The 25,147-nt window shown below is 40.0% G+C and overlaps 1 protein-coding gene across 3 annotated transcripts in view; it reads left to right on the top strand.

Moving 5' to 3' along the window:
• The first annotated feature begins 27 nt into the window (after positions 1 to 27).
• The window catches only part of RHEB (Ras homolog, mTORC1 binding), a 75,181-nt gene continuing 50,061 nt past the window's right edge, over positions 28 to 25,147 (top strand). Inside the window, exons 1-2 of one of the 3 annotated variants that reach the window (XM_023727950.1) lie at positions 12,433 to 14,684; positions 16,800 to 17,085. In XM_023727950.1, the coding sequence (XP_023583718.1) occupies positions 17,031 to 17,085 (55 nt within the window). In that variant the 5' untranslated portion in view covers positions 12,433 to 14,684; positions 16,800 to 17,030. Of the gene's footprint in view, positions 244 to 12,432; positions 14,685 to 16,620; positions 17,086 to 25,147 lie in introns of those variants that run through there. The other 2 variants (XM_004372748.3, XM_023727949.1) reach the window with 2 other exon arrangements.

The following is a 25,147-nucleotide window of genomic DNA, read 5'->3' as shown; positions in this document are numbered from 1 at the left end:
GCATTGGGGCGGGGCGCGCGGTCGGTTCCGGGCGGTTGGAGTGAGGGCCCGGCGGGAGAAAGCGCGAGAGCCGCCGCCACCGCGCCCTGTATGTGGCTCCCAGCCGCCGCCGCCACCGCCCACAGCAGCAGCAGCAGCACGAACCGCCGCCCCGGGTGGTGAGGTTCGGGCCGGGCTGGGAGGCCGAGAAGATGCCGCAGTCCAAGTCCCGGAAGATCGCCATCCTGGGCTACCGGTCCGTGGGTGAGTGCCGCCGGGCGGGGCGCCTCCTCGGGCCTGTCGGGCCTGCCAAGTTTGGAGCCGGCGTCGCCATGTGCGGGCGGGCCGGCAGGCCGCGCCGCGTGTTTCATAACCAGGCGGCCCGCGGCGCCCACCATTTTGAGCGGAGGTAGTAGCCGGCGGCGGCGCCGGGGACGCGGGTGTCACTGTCGGCGGGGGCTTGGGCGCGAGGCGACTGCGGGGCAGCGCCGCCCGCGCCCTGCGGACAGGTGGCGGCCTGAGGTGGAAGACGGCTGTCTGCAGGGGCAGCGAAGTGGCTTGGAGGAAGAGGTGGTCGTGCAAGTCGCGGGACCGGGGGGAGGTTTGGAGGAGGTATGGGCAAGGAGATCGAGGCTTTTCTGGTGCAAGTCTAAGGCGGAGGTAGGCATTTTTTTGCTTCTCTGCGAGACTGTTGTAAGGCACTTCCAAAAAGAAGGAATCACATCTGTTTCTCTTAACGTTTTAGGTGCAAGCTCTCTTGATCGTTACTGACAGTCTTTAGGGAAAAAAAAGTATTTGGAATTTTAACAAAGGAGTCAACACCTTGTGTTCTATCTGTGGTGAAGATTAACCTTTTAAAGCTAGGGATTTAAGGACGTTTGACTACGGGGGGCAAGTTTCCTGCTGGAGAAATCTAAAAGATCTCTAATAGATACTTCTTCGGAAGCCTTCTAGATACTGCCAGTGGCCAAAATAGGAAGGTAGAGAAAAAGAAATTGCTGATCTTTTGATGTCCTATATTTCTTCGGGAAGAAATAAGGTCAGGTACTTGTAACCAGGTTGTTGAAGTGATTAAAAAGTTTTTTTCGAAGACTGACATACATTTGAAATTGTTCCTGGTAGTTACCTTTTTGCTGAATAGAGAGGTAGTCTGTGGTTGGGTGGGGAATACACAGGGTGTCAGAAAACGAATAGTGTCCTGTCGTGTGAGAAAATAACGGTCGAAATTAACCATGCTTCAGATTGAGGCTTTATTGTTTTTGACAACCAGAAACCTGGAGAAATTACGTTTATGTTTCTAAGAAGAAAAGAGAGAGCTTCAAGTGTGTAGTGATTGCAGAAAGAGGTAACAATAATTTTGACAGGAAAGCTTGTAACTGCCTGCTCATTGGAGGAACTCCCTAGCTACGCTTTCTGTTCTTCCTCGCCCCCATTTTCCACCGCCAGTGCCAGTGTCTGTGCTCTTTGACCAAGATCAGCTACAACATGACATGCTTACTCATCCTTTTATCATCTCTGTACGTCAGAGTGTTTGGGGGGCGGGATCTCAAGAATGGGGGAAGAATCAAAGGTTGAAAAGAAGCTTGTGTAGAGATAGGGGGTGCCAAAAGTCATAGGGGTGCCTCTTGAGTGATGCAGTGCCAAATCATAAGTATTATGGAGGAAAGATAGGTAACAGCCTTGTAGTTGTTAGGTGCCGTCGAGTAGGCTCCCACTCGTAGCGACTTTATGTACAGCAGAACATAAGGTGACAGCCTTAACAGCTGTCGAATTGTGCATCAATTTAAATTTAAAGGCATCAGATTGAGGCTTTTAAAGTCATCAGATAGTGCGCTCCCCAAATGCCAACATGGAAACAGGGATGCAGTCTTTTTTGGAAGCCTAAACCACACAACTCTTGCTTCGTTCTCGCTGTTCTCTTTATTTCCACCTCTGCCTTCTGAAGGGTGGGTCTGTGTCATATCTTACATTGCTAGTTGCTGTCAACTTGATTCCAGCTCATGGTGGCCACGTGTGCAGAATAGAACTGCTCCATAGGGTTTTCAAGGCTGTGACCTTTCCAAAGCAGATTGCCAGGCCTGCTTCCAAGGTGTCTCTTGGTGGGTTGGAGCCGCCAGCCTTTATGTTAGTAGTTGAGTGCGTAACTGTTTTCACCACCCAAAACAAAACCTGAGGCTGTCAAGTTGATTCCGAGTCATAGTGACCCTATAGGACAGGGTAGAACTTCCCCGTAGAGTTTCCAAGGCTGTAAATCTTTATGGAAGTAGACTGCCACATTCTTCTCTCACGGAGCAGCTCGTGGGTTCAAACTGCCGACCCTTCAGTTAGCAGCAGAGTGCTTAACCACTTCACCACCAGATACTCCCATCCTATGTTGTTGTTAGGTGCCCTCGAGTTAGTTCTGACTCATAGTGACTCTGTGTACAACAGAACAAAACACTGCCTGTGTAGTAGCAACTAATTTAAATGTTAGCTGTAGACATATCAACCCTCCCTTCATGGCAGCACCACGCACAACAGAACGATGCCCAGTCCTGCACCATCCCCATCGGTTGCAGATCAGATTGGTATGATCTGTAGGGTTTTTATTGGCTGATTTTCAGAAGTAGATCACCAGACCTTTCTTCCTAGTCCATCTTAGCCTGGAAGCTCCACTGAAACCTGTGCAACATCAAGCAACCGGAAAGCCTCCACAGACACATGGGTGATAGCTACACATGGGGTGCATTGGCCAGAAATCAAACCCCAGTCTCCTGCATGGAAGGCAAGAATTCTATCACTGAACCACTACTGCCCCCAAATAATCGAGTTATAGGTAACACCTAGCTAGACTACCTGATTTCAGGCTACGTAAGAGAATGACCTGAAGATCCCCACTTACCCCTTGAAATTTTCGAGATGGTGATTCTAGTCAAGTAAATAAGTTTATGTCTAATTGAAATCCTTTCTGCTCTATCTTTCTCCTGATTGTCATCCTCCTAAAAACCTAGATATAACAGGTCACTGCTCAGTCTTCTTTTCAGAGACATTTACTTTAAACTGCTACTTGTTGTAATACTGTGCTAAATTAATCTCAAGAGGGATGCAGAATAAGTTTTAGTCTCTATTTCCTATGCCCTCAGTGTGTCATCTTTCTAGATCCTACTCCATTTTCTCTGTATTTATTTTTAAGTGTAGTGATGATTAAAGTAAATACTTTGAAGAGGTTAAATTACCCCCAGTCTTTGCATTCAGTTTTTAAATTACTTACCTTTGTTATGAACCAGGATACTTTATAATTTGTGAGTGTTTTTATTTTTTTACTCCTTGCCAGCTCCAAAAAAGGCAGTAATTCCCTGATACCGTGCACTGGCCATTCTTCAGAGATTTACTGTGTTCACACTTCTGGGAGCTTACTGACATGTTTGCTTGTAAATGATGCTATACTGAAGAGATGTTGAGTGTTTGTGCTTCTAGGCTGTGATATTTTGTGATCCCAAGCTGTTGAGTAGCTTGACTGGGGGTAAAGCATCAGAAAATGGCTCAGCTAGAAACTATACCTTTCTTTTAATTATCATATACCACTTTGGTAGAATACTTGTCATTGTGACTTTGTCATGTCAAATTTGTTTTAAAAGTTTACTTTCAGATAGCCACTTAAATGCTATGATGGTTTTAGTACTTACCTAATTTTGTCTTTTTTTAAAACGTTGATTGGACTACCAACAGGTAAAAATATATATATATGTAATTCTCGGATAATTTATACAATTTCTTTTTTTTCTGGAGTACTTTTCATGGTATTATAGTGTTAAAATCTTTTAAGGACATGTCATGTATAATTCTGTCTGGCTTTTCAGGGAGTGCTTTGTATTAATTGTTTTCGTGGTTGCCAAACGTACTTTCCTCCTTCCATTCCATTGTGTCTGGTACAACAAGTAGTCCCATGGTGGGAGGTAAGTGAACTTAAAGTTGTAGTGTCAAGTAACTGTCTTCAAATAAAGTCTGGTACATTTTTTACTGGGATCTTATTACAGAAACCTTTGCTGATCTAGTTTACCATTAGACAATAATCGAAAGCTTGTTTGCCCTATGTAAGTTTCTGAGGTTAACAGGAGGGAAGGGATCATTAAAAAAAAAACTCGCCGTCGAGTCAATTCCGACTCACAGCAACCCAGTAAGGAATGTGAAATGTCACAAGAGAGAAAAATAAAACAACTGTGCAGATCATTTGGTAAAAGGCATTTCAGGAACAGTGACTCAAATTATTACCTTGTCAAAGTATTTTAGTTAGTAAGAAAGCCACATTCTTTGATTCAGAGACTTCATTGGAAAAGATGTCATTAAATGTTTGGTTGTTCCCGGTAGAACACAATCAAATCATCTATTTTTAATTGTCCTGTCTTTTTCTGACACATTTCGTTGAAAAATTGAAAGGTGGAAACATATGCCATGTATAAAAATCTACCACCAGTAAGTGAAATTGTATATTCAGGTGCTTGATAACATTTTGATGTCATGTTCTTGGGGGGATATTCCTGTAGTGACCACTTTGTATTGAAGCATGAAATTACTCAATTTTTATCATTCATTGTTCAGTACAAGGGAATAATCATAGGTTGTATTTGTAATTACAACTCACCAGTGCTGAATGTTATTTTAATATCATGTGGGTTGTATGTATACGTACTTATCTTCTTCACTCCGGAAAGAAACTTATACTCCTTAGCAGTCACTCCCCTTCCTCTTCTTCCTCCACTTCTGGTAACCACTAATTTACTTTCTGTTTCTATGGATTTGCCTATTCTGAACATTTCGTATAAATGAATCATATAACATGTGGCCTTTAGGTGCCTGGCTTCTCTCACTTAGAGTTGTGTTTTCCAGGTTCAATCATGTTGTCGTGTATATTAGTACCTCATTCCTTTTTTTTTGCCCAGTAATATCTCATTTTGTAAATATACTTATGTATGCATCAATTGATGGATATTTGGTTTTTTTTTTTTTTTTTTGGCTATTCTGAATAATGCTGCTATGAACATTTATGTACAAGATTTTGTGTAGACATGTTTTCAGTTCTTTGGGGTATATCCCTAGTAATGGAATTTCTGGGTCATATGATAACTCTGTGTTTAACATTTTGAGGCACTGCCCAACTTTTCCAAACTGGCCGCACCATTTTACGTTCACCAGCAATGAATGAAGGTTGCAGTTTCTCTACATTCTCACCAGTACTTGTATATCTGTCTTTTTTATTCCAGCCATCCTTGTGGGTGTGAGGTGGTACCTCATTGTGGTTTTGATTTACATTGTGTGATGACTAATGATACTGAGCATCTTTTCATGTGCTTATGGGCATATGTGTATCTTTTTTGGAGAAATGTCTGTTTAAATCCTTTGCCCGTTTTTTCCACATTTTAAAAAATGTTACTGTAAAATAGGTAACAAAAAATTTGCCATTTTAAGTGTACAAATCAGCGACATTATTTACATTCACGATATCGTGCTATTGTCGCCCCTCTCCATTTCTGAAAGTTTTAAATCACCCCAAACAGAAACTCAGTACCCCTTACGCAGTAACTCCCATTCCCTCCTCCTCTTAGCCCCTGGTAATCACTGATAACCTTTTGTCTTTTACGTGTTTGCCTCTTCTAGATGTTTTATACAAGTGGGATCATAAAATACTTGTCCTTTTTGTATCTAACTTATTTCGCTCAGCGTAATGTTTTAAAGGTTCATCCATGTGGTAGCATGTATTAGAACTTCATTTCTCTTTACAGCTGAGTAATATTCCACTGTACAGATAAACCACATTTTGTTTAGCCATTCGTCTGTTAATGGACATTTAGGCTGTTCCCACCATTTGACTATTGCGAATAATACTGCAGTAAACATTAGTGTACAGTTATCTGTTTGAGTCTTTGTTTTCAGTTCTTTTGTAATTACTGGGTTGTGGTAGTTCTGGAGTCCCTGAGTGGTGTAAACAGTTAAGTGCTCTAAGAGGTTGGTGGTTTGAATCCACCCAGAGGTGCCTCAGAAGAAAGGCCTGGTGATCTGCTTCTGAAATACCACAGTCACTGAAAACCCTATGGAACCTTCATTAGCCATTAAAACCAAACCAAGCCCATTGCCATCAAGCCACTTCTGATTCATAGCGACCCTGTAGGGCAGAGTAGAACTGCCCTGTAGGGTTTCCAAGGTTGTAATCTTTTTGGAAGCAGACTGCCACATTTTTCTCCTACAGAGTGGTGGGTGGGTTCGAACTGCCAACCTTTTGGTTAGCAGCAGAGCACTTAACCACTGTGGCAACAGCACTCCTCATTAGCCATTAAAAAAAAACAAAAACAAAAAACCCCAACTCATAGCAACCCTATAGAACAGAGTAGAACTACCCCATAGGGTTTCCAGAGGATTTGTACTGCTGACCTTTTGTTTAGCAGCCAAGCTCTTTCCCGCTGCACCACCAGGGCTCCCATTAGCCATTAAAACCATTGCCCTTAGAGTCGATTCTGACTCATAGTGACCCTGTAGGACAGAGTAGGACTGCCCCATATGGTTTTCAAGGAGCACCTGGTGGATTCAAACTGCCGACCTTTTGGTTAGCAGCCACAGCTGTAACTCTTAACCACTATGCCACCGCGGTTTCCATAGCAAACCTATAGGGAGCTGCAAATCAAAACCACAGTGAGATACTACCTCACCCCGTTAGAACAGCAAAGATCAAAAAAAAAAAAAAAGGAAAACAAAGGTATTGATGAGATTGTGGAAAAACTGGAACCTTCATCCATTACTGGTGGGAATGTAAAATGATATTGCCGCTGTAGAAAAACAGTTTGGCAGTTCCTCAAAAAGTTGAACATAGAACTGCCATATGACCTGTCAATCCCAGTCCTAGGTATATACCCAGAAGAAGTTAAGGCAGGAACGAAAACAGAAACCTGTACATCATTGTTCATTGCAGTACTCTTCACAGTAGTCAACAGATGGAAACAACTGAAAAGTCCATCAGCAGATAAGTGGCTAAACAAAATGTGGTATATACATGCAGTGGGATATTGTTGTTCTTAGATGCTGTCCTGGTGCTTGGCACAACATGAATGAGCCTTGTATACATTATGCTGAGCAAAATAACCAGTTTACAAAAGGACAAATACTATATGATCTCACTTATGTGAAATAAGCAAATACATAGAAACCAAAGTGGTTACCAGGGTTGGGTGGGAGGGGAAAGGAGGAAGTTTTTTTGGGGGGGGCATTGAGGTTATGTTAATGGTGGTAGAATGATTTCCAAAAGGATAGTGATTAATAGTTGTACAACGTGAAGAATGTAATCAATATCACTGAATTATACACGTAGAAATTGTTGAATTGGCGAATGTTTACTGTATATATTTTCACCACAATAAATAAAAAATGAAGAAAACCGTATGGAGACCGTATGGTCTGACGCACATGGGGTCATCATGAGTTAGAACCTAATTGACGGCAACTGGTTTTGGTTTTGTTTTGTTTTTAAATGGTAATTCTATGTTTAACTCTTTGAGAAACTGCCAAACTGTTTTCCACAGCTCCTGAGCTATTTTACGTTTCCGGCAGCAGTGCAGGAGGGTTCCAATTTCTCTTTACCCTCCCCAATAACTTTTAAATTTCTGTTTTTCTGATAATAACCGTTCTATGGATGTGAGGTGGTATTTATCTCATTGTGGTTTTGATTTGCGTTTCCTATCGCGTGAGTCAAATTGACTCGACAACAGTGGGTTTGGTTGGTTTGTTTTTTGGTTTAATGACTAACGATGTTGAACATTTTTTCATATGCTTTATTGGCGATTTGTATATCTTCTTTGGAAAAATGTCTTGTTCAAGTCCTTTGTGCATTTTGTATTTCAGTTGTCTTTTTGTTGTTGAGTCGTAGGAGTTCTTTATATATTGTAGATATTAAACCTTTATCAGATACGTAGTTCCTAAATATTTTCTCCCATTCGGTAGGTTGTGTCTTTCTTGTTAGAGTCCTTTGATGCACAAAAAAATTTTCATTTTGGCGGAATCCAGTTTATCAGTTTTCTCTTTAGTTACTCTTGCTTTTGATGTTCCTTTGCCCTTTTTTAATTGGGTAGTTTATCTTTTTATTGAGTTGTAAGAATTCTTTATTCTAATATTAGACCCTTATCAGCTACGCAATTTGCAAATATTTTCTCCCATTCATTGGGGCTTTTTTTTTACTTTCCTGATGTGTTCTTTTTAGTTTTGATAAAGTCCTATTTATTTTTTTTCTTTTGTCACTTGTGCTTTGAGTGTCGTATCTAAGAAACCATTACCCAATCCAAGGTCGTGTACATTTAGTCCTATTTTTTTTTCCCCTAGGTGCTTTATACTTTTAGCTCTTACATTTACGTCTGTGATCCAAATTATACGGCGTGTATAATTTATGTATATAGAATTAGGCAATGATAGAACGTCATTCTTTTGCATTTGAATGTCAACTTTTCTTAGCACCATTTGCTTAAAAAACTGTTCTTTCCTCATTGAATTGTCTTGGTACCCTTGTTGAAATCAAGTGCCCATGAACTTATGGGTTTATTTCTGGACTTTCCAATCAGTTCTGTTGATCTACATGTCTGGGCCTTATACCAGTACCACACTATCTTGATTATCGTAGCTTTGTAGTAAGTTTTGGAATCAGAAGTGGGAGTCCCTTAACTTAATTTTTTTTTCATGATTGTTTTGGTTATTCTGGGTTTCTTGCATTTCCATGTGAATTTTAGGATTAGTTTATCAATTTCTGCCAAGAGGAAAAAACAGCGGGGATTTTGATAGGATGTTTTACAGTTTTGCATCTAAGTGTCTGATGTACAAAACAGCTTGATTCACATACATGCTTCTGAGTTCAACCTGTCACAGTATTGTTTTAGATGAGCTATATGAAGAAAATCCGTCCTTAACAGATGTATTGTTGGAAAAGGAGAAGTATCTTAATAGTTTTTTTTTTTTCCAGATAATTGTGGATGTTGTTCTTTGATACACACCAAAACTCCATAAGTGGTAGTTTTCTTAAAGGTTAGTTGCCACATGGAATCTGAAATCATCTTAATGAATTTTTCTTACTCTGTTAATGTTAAATGTCTTTAGCCTGTTTTGCACTTGGAATGGATCTTTTACCCATGCCCGATTTTGTAACATTCATTGGGAAATACTGGTTCGCTTTTATGCAGCTCTTCACATGTTAACCTATTTCAGGTATACAAATATTTTAAAAATCACATCTGTTAATGTTACCACCAGTTTCCTCAGAAAAGTCTTAAGTATTGAGAAGTTGTTAAACGCAGCATGAATAATATAAATTTTCCAAGCGTCTAATTTCCTCTTGAGAGCTAGAATTTTATCACTGGCTACAATCAGTTTTATTTGCAGTGACAGTCTTGTTTCTTTTATGTCTAAGAAAATGTCTGCCAGTACCCACATTTGAAATAGTAATAGTTTATATCAGTCATTCTTTCATGTAAAAATGGTGTTCCAGTGACTAATTGAGATCGTCGCTATGATAGCTGCATATATGCTTTTTTTGGAGATAACAGCCATCATAGTTTAGTATTTAGAAGTGCTTTGCGTATACTTCACATTTTGTCAAGCAGAGTATTAAAAAGACACATACTCAGGGTCATTTAATAAAATTAATGATTTTTACTGCTTTCTCAAGGACATTAAGTGAAAATGGAATTTTTTTTTTTTTTTTTTTTTACCGTTGAGTACATGGCAATGAAGAATACAAGGACTAACCAGTACAGTTTGTAACCACTGTGTTAATTCATGATAAGGGTGCTAGCAGTTTACTCTCATTAATGCAAATGTGAACATAATGAAAAAGACAGATATTTTAGTATTATTATGAAAATAGTTTTGTCCTCATGAACCCCCTGGTCTGCAGATGACACTTTGAGAACCATTAAACTATAGTATCTTGCTATACTGCTGCTTACTGCTGTGCAGAATTACATCCAGAGTGGCTGCATCCTAGACACTATCCAAAGAGATGTGTTCACTGCAGTCTTAAAAGGGCTTTCTAGGAGAGGCCATGTAAACATTATAAGAGACAGGGATGGTGGGGCAGGAAAGAACTCGGCATGGCTGAGAACTGAAGTGGAATGGCTAGAACATGAGGTAGGAGTAAGAGATGAAGTTGGAAAAGTAGTCAGGAGAGCTGGGTTATGCACGTCCGTGCAGGAACATAAGGAAATCATTCATTCTGAGTAGTAAGCAGTTACTGAAGGATTAGGATAATTATAACATCTAAATGTCTGTTGACTTGTCCTCTGAATGTGGTGCAGTTTTGGGTGAATCATCTTTTGACTAGGCGATGGTGAGGCTCCCAAAGATAATAGACCACCAAGGGTGGCAGCATACCTGGACCCGTATACTAATAATGTAGTTTTAGAATACCAGGATGAAAAGGAGAGGGAGTGATTACATAAGTAAAAATGGCAGTTTGTCACAAAATGAGAAACAGCCACTTCTACCTGTGATTATGTAAGTCGTAAGCGTACAACCCTTCTCTCTTAGCATAGGATTTAGAATAAGGGTTCCATAACTTTAATATTGTCCATGAGTGGGTTATACTTAGTTATTTAAATAAATCAGAACTTGATGTGTACATGATTGTGCAAGGTAAAAAGCATTATGAAATCTTCAGTGATCACACTTGGAAAGAACCTTTATACTTATTTCTGGTTTATTATGAAGTACCGAATTAAGTCTTAACAATTGCTCATTATAGTACTTACAGTCTGTCTTAATATGAAACTGCTGTCAGAATGCAAACCACTGAGTACCTTTAGCATGAATTGATTAATTTAGAAATAATAATATCTAAATTATATAGATAATAAATAAAACACAAAGGCTCTGAAATGATTGTTTTAGTATTTTAATATTCTTAAGTGTGCGTTGGGCTTGTGATTAAAAATATAAAATAAAAAAAGTTCCATGTAGCATATTGGGATTTGAAATCTAAATTTGTATTATGTTAGAACAGGAAGTACTAGAAGCATTGTGTTGAGCTCCGAGGCAATTTAAAGCAGGGTGATTTAAGGATACTGACAAAATTAACTCCCAGTTGTACTGCTTGCTTGATTTGTTTCTTTTTTTGTTGTCATTGTTATTGAGAATATTGAAGTTTGTGTCTTAACCATAATATAATTTAATTTTCTCTGTACCTTTCTCCTTACCCTTCCCATTTCTTTTTATCTTGTTCTTGTTTGGAAAAAGACTCCTCAGTGTTTCCTACAAGTAGAAATTGGCATTTTAACAAGATTTGTGATCCTGCTTTTTGCAAGATTAAATATTAAATGTTAGCTAGGTGTTTATATGTTAAATAATTTGTGACATTGGCTGAAAATACTGGCTTTTACAGTTCATTTAGTTTTATGAAAACTCTTATGTCTTAGATATAAGTACATCTGGCTGCTATTTTGCTAGTTTTAAAACCTAAATGACATCTGAAAATTAAAGAGAGTATTTTAAAATACAAGTTGTCTTTGTCGTTCATAATTTGTACAAGTGATTGAATAAAAACATAAATGGCAAAAATTTAACTGTGGCTAACATCAGCATGGAGGAGGGTTCAAAATGACCTTGACAAACCATACACGCCAAGATAAAATTTAACACTTCATAGCCTCAGCAGATTTTCAGAGGAGTCCCTGGGTAGTGGTGGACTACTAACCGAGAGGTTGGTGGTTCAGACCCACCCAGAGGCACTTGAGAAGTAAGGCCTGGCAGTCCGCTTATGAAAGGTCACAGCCTTAAAAACCCTATGGAGCAGTTCTACTCTGCACACATGGGGTCGCCATAAGTCAGAATAGGGCAATTAACAATAAATTTCAAACACCTCTGGTAAGAAATTCCTTCAGTGTGGTATGCAGTCATGCACCACATAAGGTCAGTTTGGGCAGCGTCTGAGTGCATATGTCCATGGTCCCATAAGGTTATAATAGAGTTCGGAAGTCCTGATCAGAGAATGGGATGTAGCGAATGTAACCGAATGTAGTGAACGCAACCGCTTCCCACACAAAATACGTGTATCTCATGTCTTTTGTATACAAAATGATTATCATGCAAGGCATATAATGGTACAGTACATATATAATCTATAACACACGTCTTTGATAGTCATAATAAACGCCTGTGTTACTGGCTTATGCATGTACTGTACTGTACTGTTATTTTAATGTGAACTTTCCGTACTTAAAGAGTTTACCATATAATAGTGTATACTGTATATTGGAGCCCTGCTGGCACAGTGGTTAAGAGCTCAGGCTGCTAACCAAAAGGTCGGCAGTTCATATCCACCAACTGCTTGCTCCTTGGAAACTCTATGGGGCAATTCTTCCTTGTCCTATAGGGTCGCTATGAGTCAGAATCGACTCACTGGCAACAGGTTTGTTTTTTTTTTTTTAATAGTAGTGTATGCTTCTACTCATAGGCAGCAGCATCCAGCCTTGTGTATTACGTGTCTCTTGAGTGTTGTAACGTTGTCTCTGTGTTTAATTTTCTTTCAAAAATAATCACTATGAAGTGCATCATGGCTCCCAAACATAGCAAAACCAGTACTAGTGCTAGCAGCAGCAAGAGGCAAAGGAGAAGTATCAATTTGGAAGCGAAACAAAAGGTATCCCATGTAGCTTTGCTAGGTATATAATATGGTGTTCCCACAAATCCCAAATCACATAATGTCCTGTTTCGTAGAATGTATCATGATTGTTAAGCGATGCATGACTGTACTGAATTTCTGACCTGGCTTGGCAGGAATGCCTGATACTAGTACAGTGAAACCTGAGAGTCGGAACCCAACGAGACTCCCTTATTTTCTCGGGTCTCGCAAGTTTTCCCCCTTTGACGGGGTACGGTCTTAACCACTTTTGTATCACTTGTTTTAGTGGAAAATATTTGAGTTTTCCTTCTCTGACAGGTTTCAGCTTTATACAGTTCTGGCTCTTGCATGTTTTACTGTATATGAGACCTATGCAAAGATTTTGGACCGGAACATCACTAAGGTTATTACTGAAGAGAAAAGAGGACTACAAACATTCAAGCTACAGATATAAAGTCTTATGTTTACATTTCATGAAAATCACTTGTGTGATACAAGTTGCGAGATGTGGATTAATTTCCTGGGGAGTTTAGTTGACCATGGGTCGCCATGAGTTGGAATCAACTCAGCGGCAACTGGTTTGTTTCCTTTTTTTTTTTTTTTGGTGTTTTCATTGTGAACCAGCACAGCCAAACTCTGAACCACAGATAGAGCATTGTCTATGGTTCTGTGTGTCATGTGTTGAGGAACACTGCCAGCCAAGAGTAGAGGGAGTTCATGAGCTCCTGAGATTGTGTACATTTGGGGGGTGGGGGGAAGAGTCCAAGCCTTTATCTGGTATCCAGAGGGATTTCGGTCCCCTAAAAGACTGAATCACGGAAACTGTTGGCTGAAGAGGACACTGATTTTTAAAGTGGTATGTGTTAGTCAAAAAAGTGTTCATTAAATATTTGAAGAAATTAAGTCTACTAAGTACTTAGTCACAAAGGCTAAGGCAGTCATGATTCCTGTCCTCAAGGAACTTCAGTCTAGAGAGAGAGACACAGTAAACAAATACTAATTAACAATAATAGTAAGTGTTGATGTTTTAAAAGCATTTATTGGTGTGAGACAGCTTTAAATACTCTACATGTATGAACTCTCTTTTAATACCCTCAAACTCTATGGGGGTGGTAGGTACTATTACTATGCCTATTTTGCAGAAAAGGACACCAGGGCACAAAAAAGGCCAAGTGACTTGCCAAATAGTTAATAATTGGCAGAGCCGTGATTTGAGCTCTGGTAGTGGTTCCAGAGCCTGCACTCTTTAATCCTCCACTATGTAAATTATTTAAATACAGTTGGGATAAGTGCTTTAAGAAAAATAATCAAAAGGAGAGCTAATTTATGGTTTGGGTGATGGAAGAATTGTCTCCAAGGAACTGTTACTAAAGCTGGAATTAGCCAACTAACGGGTGGCAAGAGTGGGGGGTAGGGAAAGGAGGCCAGAGAGAATTATAATAGAAGGGAAAAACATATGCAGAACTCCTAAAGGATGAGAAGGAGCTTGCCACATTCAGGGAACAGAAAGAAAGCAGTGTGGCTGGAACTAATGAATGAGGACGAGAAGGGTAAGATGTGAGGTAGACGACTTTGGGACTTATCTGTGTGCCTAATGTCTATCAAGCACAGCCTCGTAGGCCGTGTTGAAAATTTCAGACTTTTCTCTAGAAACAGTGGGAAATCACTCAAGGCTTTTAAGTGAAACCTTCATTTGATCACTGAATAAATGAGATGACTTTTATTGGCAAACATTTTCTGTAAAAGGCCAGTTAGTAAATATGTTAGATTTTGCAGGCCATTACGGTCTCTGGCACCTACTCAGTTCTGCTTTTGTAGCATGAAAGCAGCCATAGACAACATGTAAACGAATGAGTGTAGCTGTGTTCCAGTAAACGTTTATTTATAGACGTTGAGATTTGAATTCCGTATGATTTACACGCGTCACGAAATAGTCTTCTGATTTTTTTCAACTATTTAAAGATGTAAAAATCATTCTGTGCTAGTAGACTTGATTCTTCATGTTACACTTTTGTTTTTTTCCTTTTGTTTTCCTCAGTGGAATATATCTGGTAACACAGTGCTTGGCAGTAGTAGTCACCCAGTAAGTATTTGAATGAAGGAGAAATTTTATGAACCAATTTCACTTAGTTGTTCTCCATTTTGTCTTTGTCATTTGATAATAATTGCATCTTAATATTTACCCTCTTTTATTTTTTCTTCCAGTATCTATTTTTAAAAATTAGGGAGGGAATGTGAGAAAGAATGAGATGGTGTCAACCTTGCATAACTCGTAGGAGCAAGTGAGATAATGTACATGAAAATTTTGTAAACTGAAACAGTATCTCTTGTAGGTTCTGGTAGATAGTTAAAATTCGGATTATCTTTATCATGTCCTTATCTGACCCTATATATGATGGAGGTGTGAGAATGGGTATGCACATTAGAATCAGCATGAGCACTTTTTCCAAAACACCAACTCCTTATGTACCCCTCTGTGATGAAATGAGTTCCTTTATGTGGCCTTTTGCCTGGGTTCTTCAGAAAAACAACTTGACATATTTTCCCCCTACGCCCTAAGGAGTTACCTTTGCCCTAGTTTTCTACCCCCAAGGATTTGTTACTTTTGTCCATTTTGCTTTTTGACATTCCTGGTTAAGCTGTAAACAACTGGATGGTTTGATACTGTCTGGATGGAGGCCAGCCTGCTCTATGATTGGTCTGTTTATGCACCTTTCAGGGACTGGTCAATGTATTATAGACTATGCAAATGAAGTGACTATGTTCAGCTGAGGAGATTGGTCAGTTCATGGCCCTGATGGGCGGGCCATGCCTTGAAATTGACAAAAAGTTTGCTTATATATGCAGCAAACTCCACAGAGATTTCAGAGAATGAAAAGAAAGTAAAAGGCAAGAGAGGCAAGAAGAAAGAAGAAGCAGAGGCGAGTAACTTCCTAAAAGAGTTGTAACACAGATCAAAGGCTGTAACATTGAAGACAGAGGCCTGGAAGAGGCCGTGCAGTAGAGCCGGCTGTGACAGGCTCAGAGGGACCCTGGGACAGAGTTGGTGACAGACCCTCAAGGGGCCCTGTGGAAGAGTCGGTGGTGAAGGCAGAAACCTGCTAGGAAGGCAGCTTAGAGAGATGAACAAAGCTGCTACACTGGCTATGAGCTGGGTCAGTTAACAGTGGAGAGGCTGATGGCAGGGAGGCCAAAGGCCTAGAGGCCTGCACGACTGAGATGCGGCATGCAAAGCCAAGAGGAGGCCTGAGGTGACTGAAAGGAGGCCTGCACGGCTGAGAAGGGGGTGTGCAGGTCCGAGAGGCCTTTCCTTAGGGTGCTGAGAGGAAGACTGTCCTGAGGAGACTGAGAGGAGGACTGCGTGGCCAAGTGGGGGCATGCATGACAGAGAGAAGGGCCTGCTTGCTTGCACGGTTGAGAAGAGCTAGGAGAGCTGTCCTGCACTAAAGAAGGGAGAGGTGTGCTTTTTACTTTTGGGGCAGCCTTTCAGACTTTGCCTTCTACATGCTTCCTGATCCTGATCCCATGTAGCCTGATGATCCTGATCCTGAGTTGTATCCTGTTACTTCCTTAATAATCCACTTAACTGGAAGTAACAGTTTGTGGGTTCTGTGAGACGTCGCAGGGAGTTGCCAAACCCAAACCGGAGAGGAGGAATGCTGAGGGGAGGGGAAGTGGCTGGTGTTGGAGATCGAGTAATACAGCATCTTGGAGAATTTGGAAATCTGAGATATATATTTGACCTCTGCCTCATAGGCATTGACTTAATGCTGATTCCTGTATTTGAAATTATTCATGCATTCTCTTTTAAAGTTAGAATGGTGAAGTAAGTTTTTTGTTTTCTTTTTAACAAAAAGATCCCCCCCCCCGCCGAAAGACAACAGCAACTAATCCTACCACTAACTGAACTACACTTTTTAAAAAAAAATATTGTGTTTTAGGTGAAAGTTTACACAGCAAATTAGATTCCCATTCAACAATTCATACACAAATTGTTACATGACGTTGCTTGCAGTCCCTGCAATGTGTCAGCATTCTCAACCCTTTTATCCCACCTGCATCATTCCTATCTATCCAGTTTCCCTACTCCTCCTTGCCTTCTCATCTTCGCTTTTGGGTGAGTGTAGACTGATTGGTCTCCTGTAGTTGATTTTTTAAAGGAGCACATTCCTCACAGGTGTTCTTGTTTATTTTATAGGCCAGTGTATTATTTGGCTGAAAGGTGAACTTCGGGTGAACTACACGTTTTTACTCAAATGGATATGAGAGAGACCTTATGGAGAGGACTCATGGAAGGGAGAAGGCTCAGCCTTCCCAGATGAGTGTAGCCCCTAGTCAACCCACCAGCTGAAGGCAGCATAAGGAATGACTGCAAGCAAGACCAGCCGAGCTGAGCCAAGCCTTAATTGTAGAATCATGAGCAAATAAAATGTTTGTTGATTTAAGCCATGTGGTAGTTTGTTATGCAGCGATGGATGTTAAAGGTAATGCAAACTCAAAGAAGTTGAACCCCATGAGGTTTATTCTGAAGTTATTCTGTATGCATATAGGAGACCATTCTGATTCCCCCAAAAAGCAAATGGCTCTAAGTAAGCTGGTTACAATGAGGCTTATAAAGAGAAGAGGTAGTATAGAAGATCAACCATTGGCTAATCTTAATTGACTGAACCCTGGCCTCCCCCTTTTACTGACATCAGGTGGTACCCAGTCACAAGGTGGGCTCTGGCTCTCTACCTATCTGCAGCCATGATATAGTTTGAAGTTTAAATTAAGTAAGCCTGGCTTCAAACAACAGGGCCTTGGTGGTGCAGTGGTTAAGCTTTTTGGCTGTTAACCAAAAGGTCGGCAGTTCGAATCCAGCAGCTGCTCCTTGGAAACCCTATGGGGCAGTTCTGCTCTGCCCTGTAGGATCACTGTGAGTCGGATTGACTTGACGACAACTGGTTTTTTTTTTTTTTTTTTTGCTTCAAACAGGAAAGAAAAAGTTTAGCAACTTCGGGTGAAAAAAAGTTGCTGACAAGATTTAGGCAGAAAGTTTTATGGTTAATATTTGGTTTTGTAAGAAAAACCCTAAAATCAAAGTAAGATGTCTGTTACTAATTTTTCTCTTTGACATTGTAAACAGTCTGTAATTTTTTGTGTTTTGGAGGTGTGTGTGCACATGGGCTCATATTTCTTTATGTTTTTATGTTATGGTGAGGCTTTATCTGAAGTAGTTATTTTATACCATCTTCTTAAATTTCAGATTAATTTATCACATATAATTATGAAAATGCTTGTTTCCTAAGCTGATTATTTCTGTCTTAAGAGAGGTTACTAACAATAGTACTATTACTAATATTTATTGAGCATTTATTGCATATCAGATATTCTATGTGTATTTTTCGTTTAATCTTCATAGCCAGTTTATAAAGTAAATACTATTATCTCCATTTTGCAGATGAGGAAATGCTCAGCAAAATTACTGAAAGTCACATGACTAATAATCACTATGCTATACTGCTTAGTAAAAAATAGTAAATGCCTTTCTTTTTTCCCCTTCGATACTTTTTTTTTTTTTTTTTGAAACCCTGGTAGCGTAGTGGTTAAGAGTTCGGCTGCTAACCAAAAGGTCGGCAGTTCAGGTCTGCCAGGAGCTCCTTGGAAACCCTGTGGACCAGTTCTCTTCTGTCCTATAGGGTCACTATGAGTTGGAATCCACTTGATGGCAACAGGTTTGGTTTTAGTTTTTGGTTATGTTGTTGAGCATCTTTTCACATACCTATTGAGTATTCATATATCTTCTTTTGTGAATTGTTGAAGTCTTTTGTCTGTTATTGTGTTCTTTTTATTGAGTTTATATATTCTGAATATAAGTCTTTTTTCAGATATATATATTGTGAATATTTTCTTCTAGTCTGTGACTTCCATTTTCATTTTCCTGACAGTGTATTTCAAAGAACAGAAATTTGTGATTTTGGTGAAGCCCAGTGTCTTAGTTTCTCAGTGTGTTGGTATAACAGAAATACCACAAGTGGGTGGCTTTGAAATGAGCAGAAACTTATTTTCTCACAGTTTAGGAAGCTAGAAGTCTGAATTCAGGGTGCTGGCTCTAGGGGAAGGCTTTCTGTCTCTGTTGGCTCTAGGGGGAAAGTCTTTGTATCTTTTCAGCTTCTGTTCCTAGGTTCCTTAGCAACCTTCATGTGGTGTGGTATCTATCTTCCCCCTTCTGTGATTGCTTTAAGACACACCCTACGCTGATACGGTCTTGTTAACACAACAAAACCCTATTCCAAAATAGGATTATATTGACGTGTATAACGATTAGGATTCCAAACCATATTTTGGGGGGACAAAATTCAATCGACAACACTCATTTTGTCAATTTTTTTGTTTGTAGTTTGTGTATTTTGTATCATATGTAAGAAATCTTTGCCCACCTAAGGATCATGATTTTCTCATATGCTTTTTTTCTAGAGGTTTTATAGCTTTAGCTTTTTAAGTTTGGGTCTGTGATCCATTTTTAGTTAATTTTTGTTTGTGGTGTGAGGTGAGGATTAGGAGTCATTTTTTCAAAATTTTATCCTTTTTGGTATACGGCTCAATGAGTTTTAACAAACACATGCAGTCATATAACCACAGCCACAAACAGGATATAGGACAGTTCTATCCTGATGATGTGTCCAAAGTAAGAAGTCGAAATCTCACCACCCGTGTTTCTAAGGAACAGTGGTTGTATTTCTTTTACGACTGATTTGTTTATTTTGGTGGTCCACAATATATTCAAAATTCTTCACCAACACCACAGTTTGAGTGCATCAGTTCTTCTTTCATTATCTAACTTTTGCATGCATATGAGGCAATTGAAAAGACCATGGCTTGGGACAGACGCACCTTAGTCATCAAAGTGTGACAACGTTGCTTTTTAACGCTTTAAAGAGGTCTTTTGCAGTAGGTTTGCCCAGTGCAATCTGTCGTTTGAATTCTTGATTGCTGCTTCCATGGGTGTTGATTCTCGATCCAAGTAGAATGAAATCACTGACAACTTCAGTTTCTTCTCCATTTGTCATGCTGTTTATCGGTCCACTTGTGAGGATTTTCATTTTCTTTACATTTAGGCTTAATTCATACCGAAGGTCTTTGACCTTCATCAGTAGTGTTTCAAGTTGTCTTCATTGTTAGCAGGCAAGGTTGTATCATCTGCATATTGCAGGATGTTAATGAGTCTTTCTCCAATCCTGATGCTATGATCTTCATATAGTCCAGCTTCTCAGATTATTTGTTCAGCATACAGATTGAATGAGTAAGAATACAACTCTGCTGCATACCTTTTCCAGTTTTGAACCATCCCCTTGTTCTGTTTGAATGACTGCCTCTCTATGCATGTACGGATTCCATGTGAGCACAATTAAGTGTTCTGAAATTCCTATTCTTTGCACTGTTATCCATAATTTGTTATGATCTACACAGGCAAATGCTTTCGCACAGTCAATAAAAGTCAGGTAAACATCTTTCTGGTATTCTCTGCTTTCAGCCAAGATCCATCTGATGTAAGTGGTGATATCCCTCATTCCATGTCGTCCTCTGAATCCAGCTTGAATTCCTCGCAGTTCCCTGTTGATGTATGGCTGCAGTTGTTTTTGAATTATCTTCAGAATTTTGCTAGCGTGTGATGTTAATGATATTGTTCGATAATTTCTGTATTCCATTTGATTGCTTTTCTTTGGAATGGGCAGGAATATGGGTCTCTGCCAGTTGGTTGGAAAATCCTATGAATCAATAAACATACCAAAACCCGTTGCCGTCAAAATTGTTTCTGACTCTTAGCAACCTCATAGGACAGAGTAGAACTGCCCCACAGGGTTTCCAAGGAGCAGCTGGTAGATTCGAATTGCCAACCTTTTGGTTAGCAGCTGAGCTCTTAACCACTGTACCACCAGGGCTCATCAGTAAACATATGTGTTTGTAAAAGGAATAGGCATCAGAGATGCCTGTTAGGAATTTGAGTGATCCTTATAAGAAGATCATGAATCTTAATGTTCTGTTATAATAATCTACCAGCTATCTGTCTATTTGTTGTACTGTGGTGGCTTACATGTTACTGTGATGCTGGACGCTATTGCACCGGCGATTTATTCCAAATACCAGCAGGGTCACTCATGGTGTACAGGTTTCAGTGGTGCTTCCAGACTAAGATGAGGAAGAAAGGCCTATCTACTTGAGAAAATTAGCCAGTGAAAACCTTATGGATCACAACAGAACATTATCTGACTTACTTGCTTCAGACTTGTCAGAAGGGATCAATCGCTGAAGGAAGAGATCATCTTTGGTGAAGTAGAGCACCAGCAAGGGCAAGGGAGACCTTTGGTGAGATTGATTGTCACAATAGCTGCAGCAGTGGACTCGAACATGCCGGCAATCATGAGGAAGGTGCAGGAACAGGCAACTTTTGTTCATTTGTACATAAGATTGCCGTGAGTTGGAGTCAACTTGTCAGCAGCTATCTCTGTGTATTGTAATAATGCAGTTAATAATATTGTAATCAATCGGGATGCTTTTGACTGCAAATTAACTTTACTCATACTGGCTTAAAGGAGCCCTGTGGCACGGTGATTAAAGCCCTTGGCTGCTCACCGAAAAGGTTGGCAGTTTGAACCCACCAGCCGCTCCACGGGAAAAACGTGGCGGCCAGCTTCCATAAAGATTACAGCCTGAGAAAGCCTGTAGGGGCACTTCTACTCTGCCATATGGGGTTGCTTTGAATCGGAATCAACTCCACAGCAACAGGTTATACTGGAGTAAACAGTAAGGCCTTATTAACTCACATAATGGAAAACTAGAGATTGAGTGCTTGACCAACTCAAGGACACAGGTTGTTTCCATCTCTATATTCTGCCATCCTTGACATTGGCTTAAGGCAGTGCTTTTCAAATTTTGGGTACATTAGAATAACCTGGGGGGCTTTTAAAAGTCCCCATGCACAAGGAGGATATTATGCAGATTGAAATAAGTCAGTCACAAAAAGATAAATAATGTTTGCTCTCACTATTTTCAAAAAAACAAGAATTGTTCCTGCCGTCGAGACGATTCCGACTCATAGCGACCCTATGTACAACAGAATGAAACACTGCCCATTCCTGCACCATCCTCACAATCCTTGCTATGTTTTGAACCCATTGTTGCAGCCACTGTGTCAGTCCATCTCCTTGGGGGTCTTCCTCTTTTTCACCAACCCTCTACTTTACCAAGCATAATGTCCTCCAGAGATTGGTCCTTCCTGATAACATCTCCAAAGTACACAAGATGAGTCTTGCCATCCTCTCTTCTAAGGATTCTGGCTGTACTTCTTTCAAGAAAGCTTTGTTCCTTCTTCTGGCAGTCAGTGGTATATTCAATATTCTTTGCCAACACTACCGTTGAAAGGAATCAAGTCTTCTTCAATCTTGGTTATTCATTGTCCAGTTTCCACATGCATATGAGTTGATTGAAAATGCCTTGGCTTAGATTAGGCACACCTTAGTCCTCAAAGTGACATCTTTGCTTTTTAACACTTTAAAGAGGTCCTTTGCAGCAGATTTGCCCAATGCAATACGTCATTTGATTTCCTGACTGGTGCTTCCATGGGCATTGATTGTGGGTCCAAGTAAAATGATATCCTTAACAACTACAATATTTTCTCCGTTTACTGTGATGTTGGTTATTGGCCCAGTTGTGAGATTTTGTTTTCTTTATGTTGAGGTGTAATCCATATTGAAGGCTGTAGTCTTTGATCTTTGTCGGTAAGTGCTTTAAGTTCTCTTAACTTTCAGCAAGCAACGCTGTGTCACGTACATATTGCAGGTTGTTAATGAGTCTTCCACCAATCCTGATACTGTGTTCTTCTTCATATAGTCTAGCTTCTTGGATTATTTGCTAAACATACACATAGAGTAAGTATGGTGAAAAGATACAACCATGACCCACACCTGTCCTGATTTTTTAAACCATGCAGTATCTCATTGTTCTGTTTGAATGACTGCCTCTTGGTCTATGTGCAGGTTCTACACAACTCAAGCGTTCTGGAATTCCCATTCTTTGCAGTGTTATCCATAATTTGTTGTGATCCACACTGTCAAATGCCTTTGCATAGTCAATAAAACACAGGTAAACGTCTTTCTGGTATTCTCTCCTTTCGGCCAAGATCCGTCTGACATGAGCAGTGATATCCCTTGTTACACGTCCTCTTCTGAACCCTCCTTGAATTTCTGGCAGTTCCCTGTCAATGCACTGCTGCAACCGTTTTTGAATTATCTTCAGCAAAATTTTACTTGCATGTGATACTGATACTGTTTGATAATTTCCACATTCTGTTGAATCACCCTTGTTTGGAATGGCACAAATACGACTATCTTCCAGTCGATTGATCAGGTAGCTGTCTTCCAAATTTCTTGGTATAGACGAGTGGAGCACCTCCAGCGCTGAATCTGTTTGTTGAAACATCTCAGCTGGTATTATGTCAGTTTCTGGAGACTTGTTTTTCAACAGTGTCTTCAGTGTAGCTTGGACGTCTTCCTTCAGTACCACTGATTCCTTTTTTTTTTAAATTGTACTTTTAAGTGAAAGTTTACAGTTCAGGTCAGTTTTTCGTATAAAAATTTATATAAACACTGTTATGTGACCCTAGTTGCTCTCCCTACAATGAGACAGAACACTCTTCCTTTCCACCCTGGATTTTCTGTGCCCATTCAGCCATCTTCTGTCCGTTTCTGTCTTCTCATCTCGCTTCTGAACAGGAGCTGCCCATTTAGTCTCATGTATCTACTTGAGCTGACAAGCACACTCCTCACAAGTATCGTTTTATGTCTTATAGTCCATTCTAATCTTTGTCTGAACAGTTGGTTTCAGGAATGGTTTTTGTTTTGGGACCCCAGGGGCCATGTCTTCTGGGGTCTCTCCAGTCTCAGTTAGTTAAGTCTGGTCTTTTAATTAGAATTTGAGTTCTGCACTCCATTTTTCTCCTGCTCCTTCAGGGACTGTCTGTTGTGTTCCTTTTCAGGGCAGTCATTGGTGGTAGCCAGCCACCATCTAGTTCTTCTGGTCTCAGGCTGATGGAGTCTCTGGTTTATGTGGCCATTTTTGTCTCTTGACCTAATATTTTCCTTGTGTCTTTGGTGTTCTTCTTTCTCCTTTGCTGCAAGTGGGTTGGGACCAATTGATGCATCTTAGATGGCCGCTCACTAGCTTTTAAGACCCCAGACACCAGTCACCAAAGTGGGATGCAGAACATTTTCTTAATAAACTTTGTTACGCCAGCTGACCTACACGTCCCCTGAAACCGTGGTCCCCAAATCCCTGCTGCACTGTCCCTCGAGGTCTTTGGTTGTGTTTAGGTAACTTCTTAGCTTTTGGTTTAGTCCGGTGGTGCTGACTTCCCCTGTATTGTGTGTTGTCCTTCCCTTCACCTAAGATAATTCTTGTCTACTATCTAGTTAGTGAATACCCCTCTCCCTCCCTCCCCCCCCTCGTAACCATCAAAGAGTGTTTTCTCTGTGTTTAAACCTTTTTTTAAGTTCTTATAATAGTGGTCTCTTACAATATTTGTCCTTTCGCGACTGACTGATTTCACACAGCATAACACCTTCCGGATTCATCCATGTTATGAAATGTTTCATGGATTCACTGTTGCATTGTATCTGTAGATCGCTTTGGGTAGAATTGACATTTTTACAACGTTTAGTCTTCCTACCCATGAGCAAGGTGTGTTTTTTCACTTACGTAGGTTTCGGTTTCTTGCAGTAGTGTCTTGTAGTTTTCTTTGTATAGGTCATTTACGTCTCTGGTTAGATTTATTCCTAAGTATTTTATCTTCTTGGGGGTTATTGTAAATGGTATTGATTTGGTGATTTCCTCTTGGAAGTTCTCTTTGTTGGTGTAGAGGAATCCAACTGATATTTGTATGTTCATTTTGTATCCTGATAACTTTGCTGAAATCTGTTAGTTCCAGTAGTTTTCTTGTGGATTCTTTGGGGTTTTCTATGTATAAGAGCATATCATCTGTAAATAGGGGTACTTTTATTTCTTCCTTACCAATTTGGATGCCCTTTATTTTTCTAGCCTAGTTTCTCTGGCTAGGACCCCAGCACAATGTTCAAAAAGAGTGGTGATAAAGGGCATCCTTGTCTGGTTCCTATTCTCAAGGGGAATGCTTTCAGACTCTCTCCGTTTAGGATAATGTTGGCTGTTGGCTTTGTATAAAAGCCCTTTATTATATGAGGAATTTCCCTTCTGTTCCTATTTTGCTGAGAGTTTTTATCATGAATGGGTGTTGGACTTTGACAAATGCCTTTTCTGCATCAATTGATAAGATCATGTGGTTCTTTTGTTTTATTTATGTGATGGGTTATATTGATTGTTTTTCTCATGTTGAACCATCCTTGCATACCTGGTATGAATCCCACTTGGTCATGGTGAATTATTTTTTTGATATGTTGTTGAATTCTATTGGCTACAATTTTGTTGAGGATTTTTGCATCAATGTTCATGAGGGATATTGATCTGTAATTTTCTTTTTTTGTGGTGTCTTTACCT

The sequence above is a fragment of the Trichechus manatus genome, unplaced genomic scaffold (assembly GCF_000243295.1).
Source record: "Trichechus manatus latirostris isolate Lorelei unplaced genomic scaffold, TriManLat1.0 scaffold00020, whole genome shotgun sequence".
Taxonomy (NCBI): domain Eukaryota; kingdom Metazoa; phylum Chordata; class Mammalia; order Sirenia; family Trichechidae; genus Trichechus; species Trichechus manatus.
The sequence above is the reverse complement of the archived record's forward strand: the minus strand, read 5'-3'. Positions and strand labels throughout refer to the sequence as shown.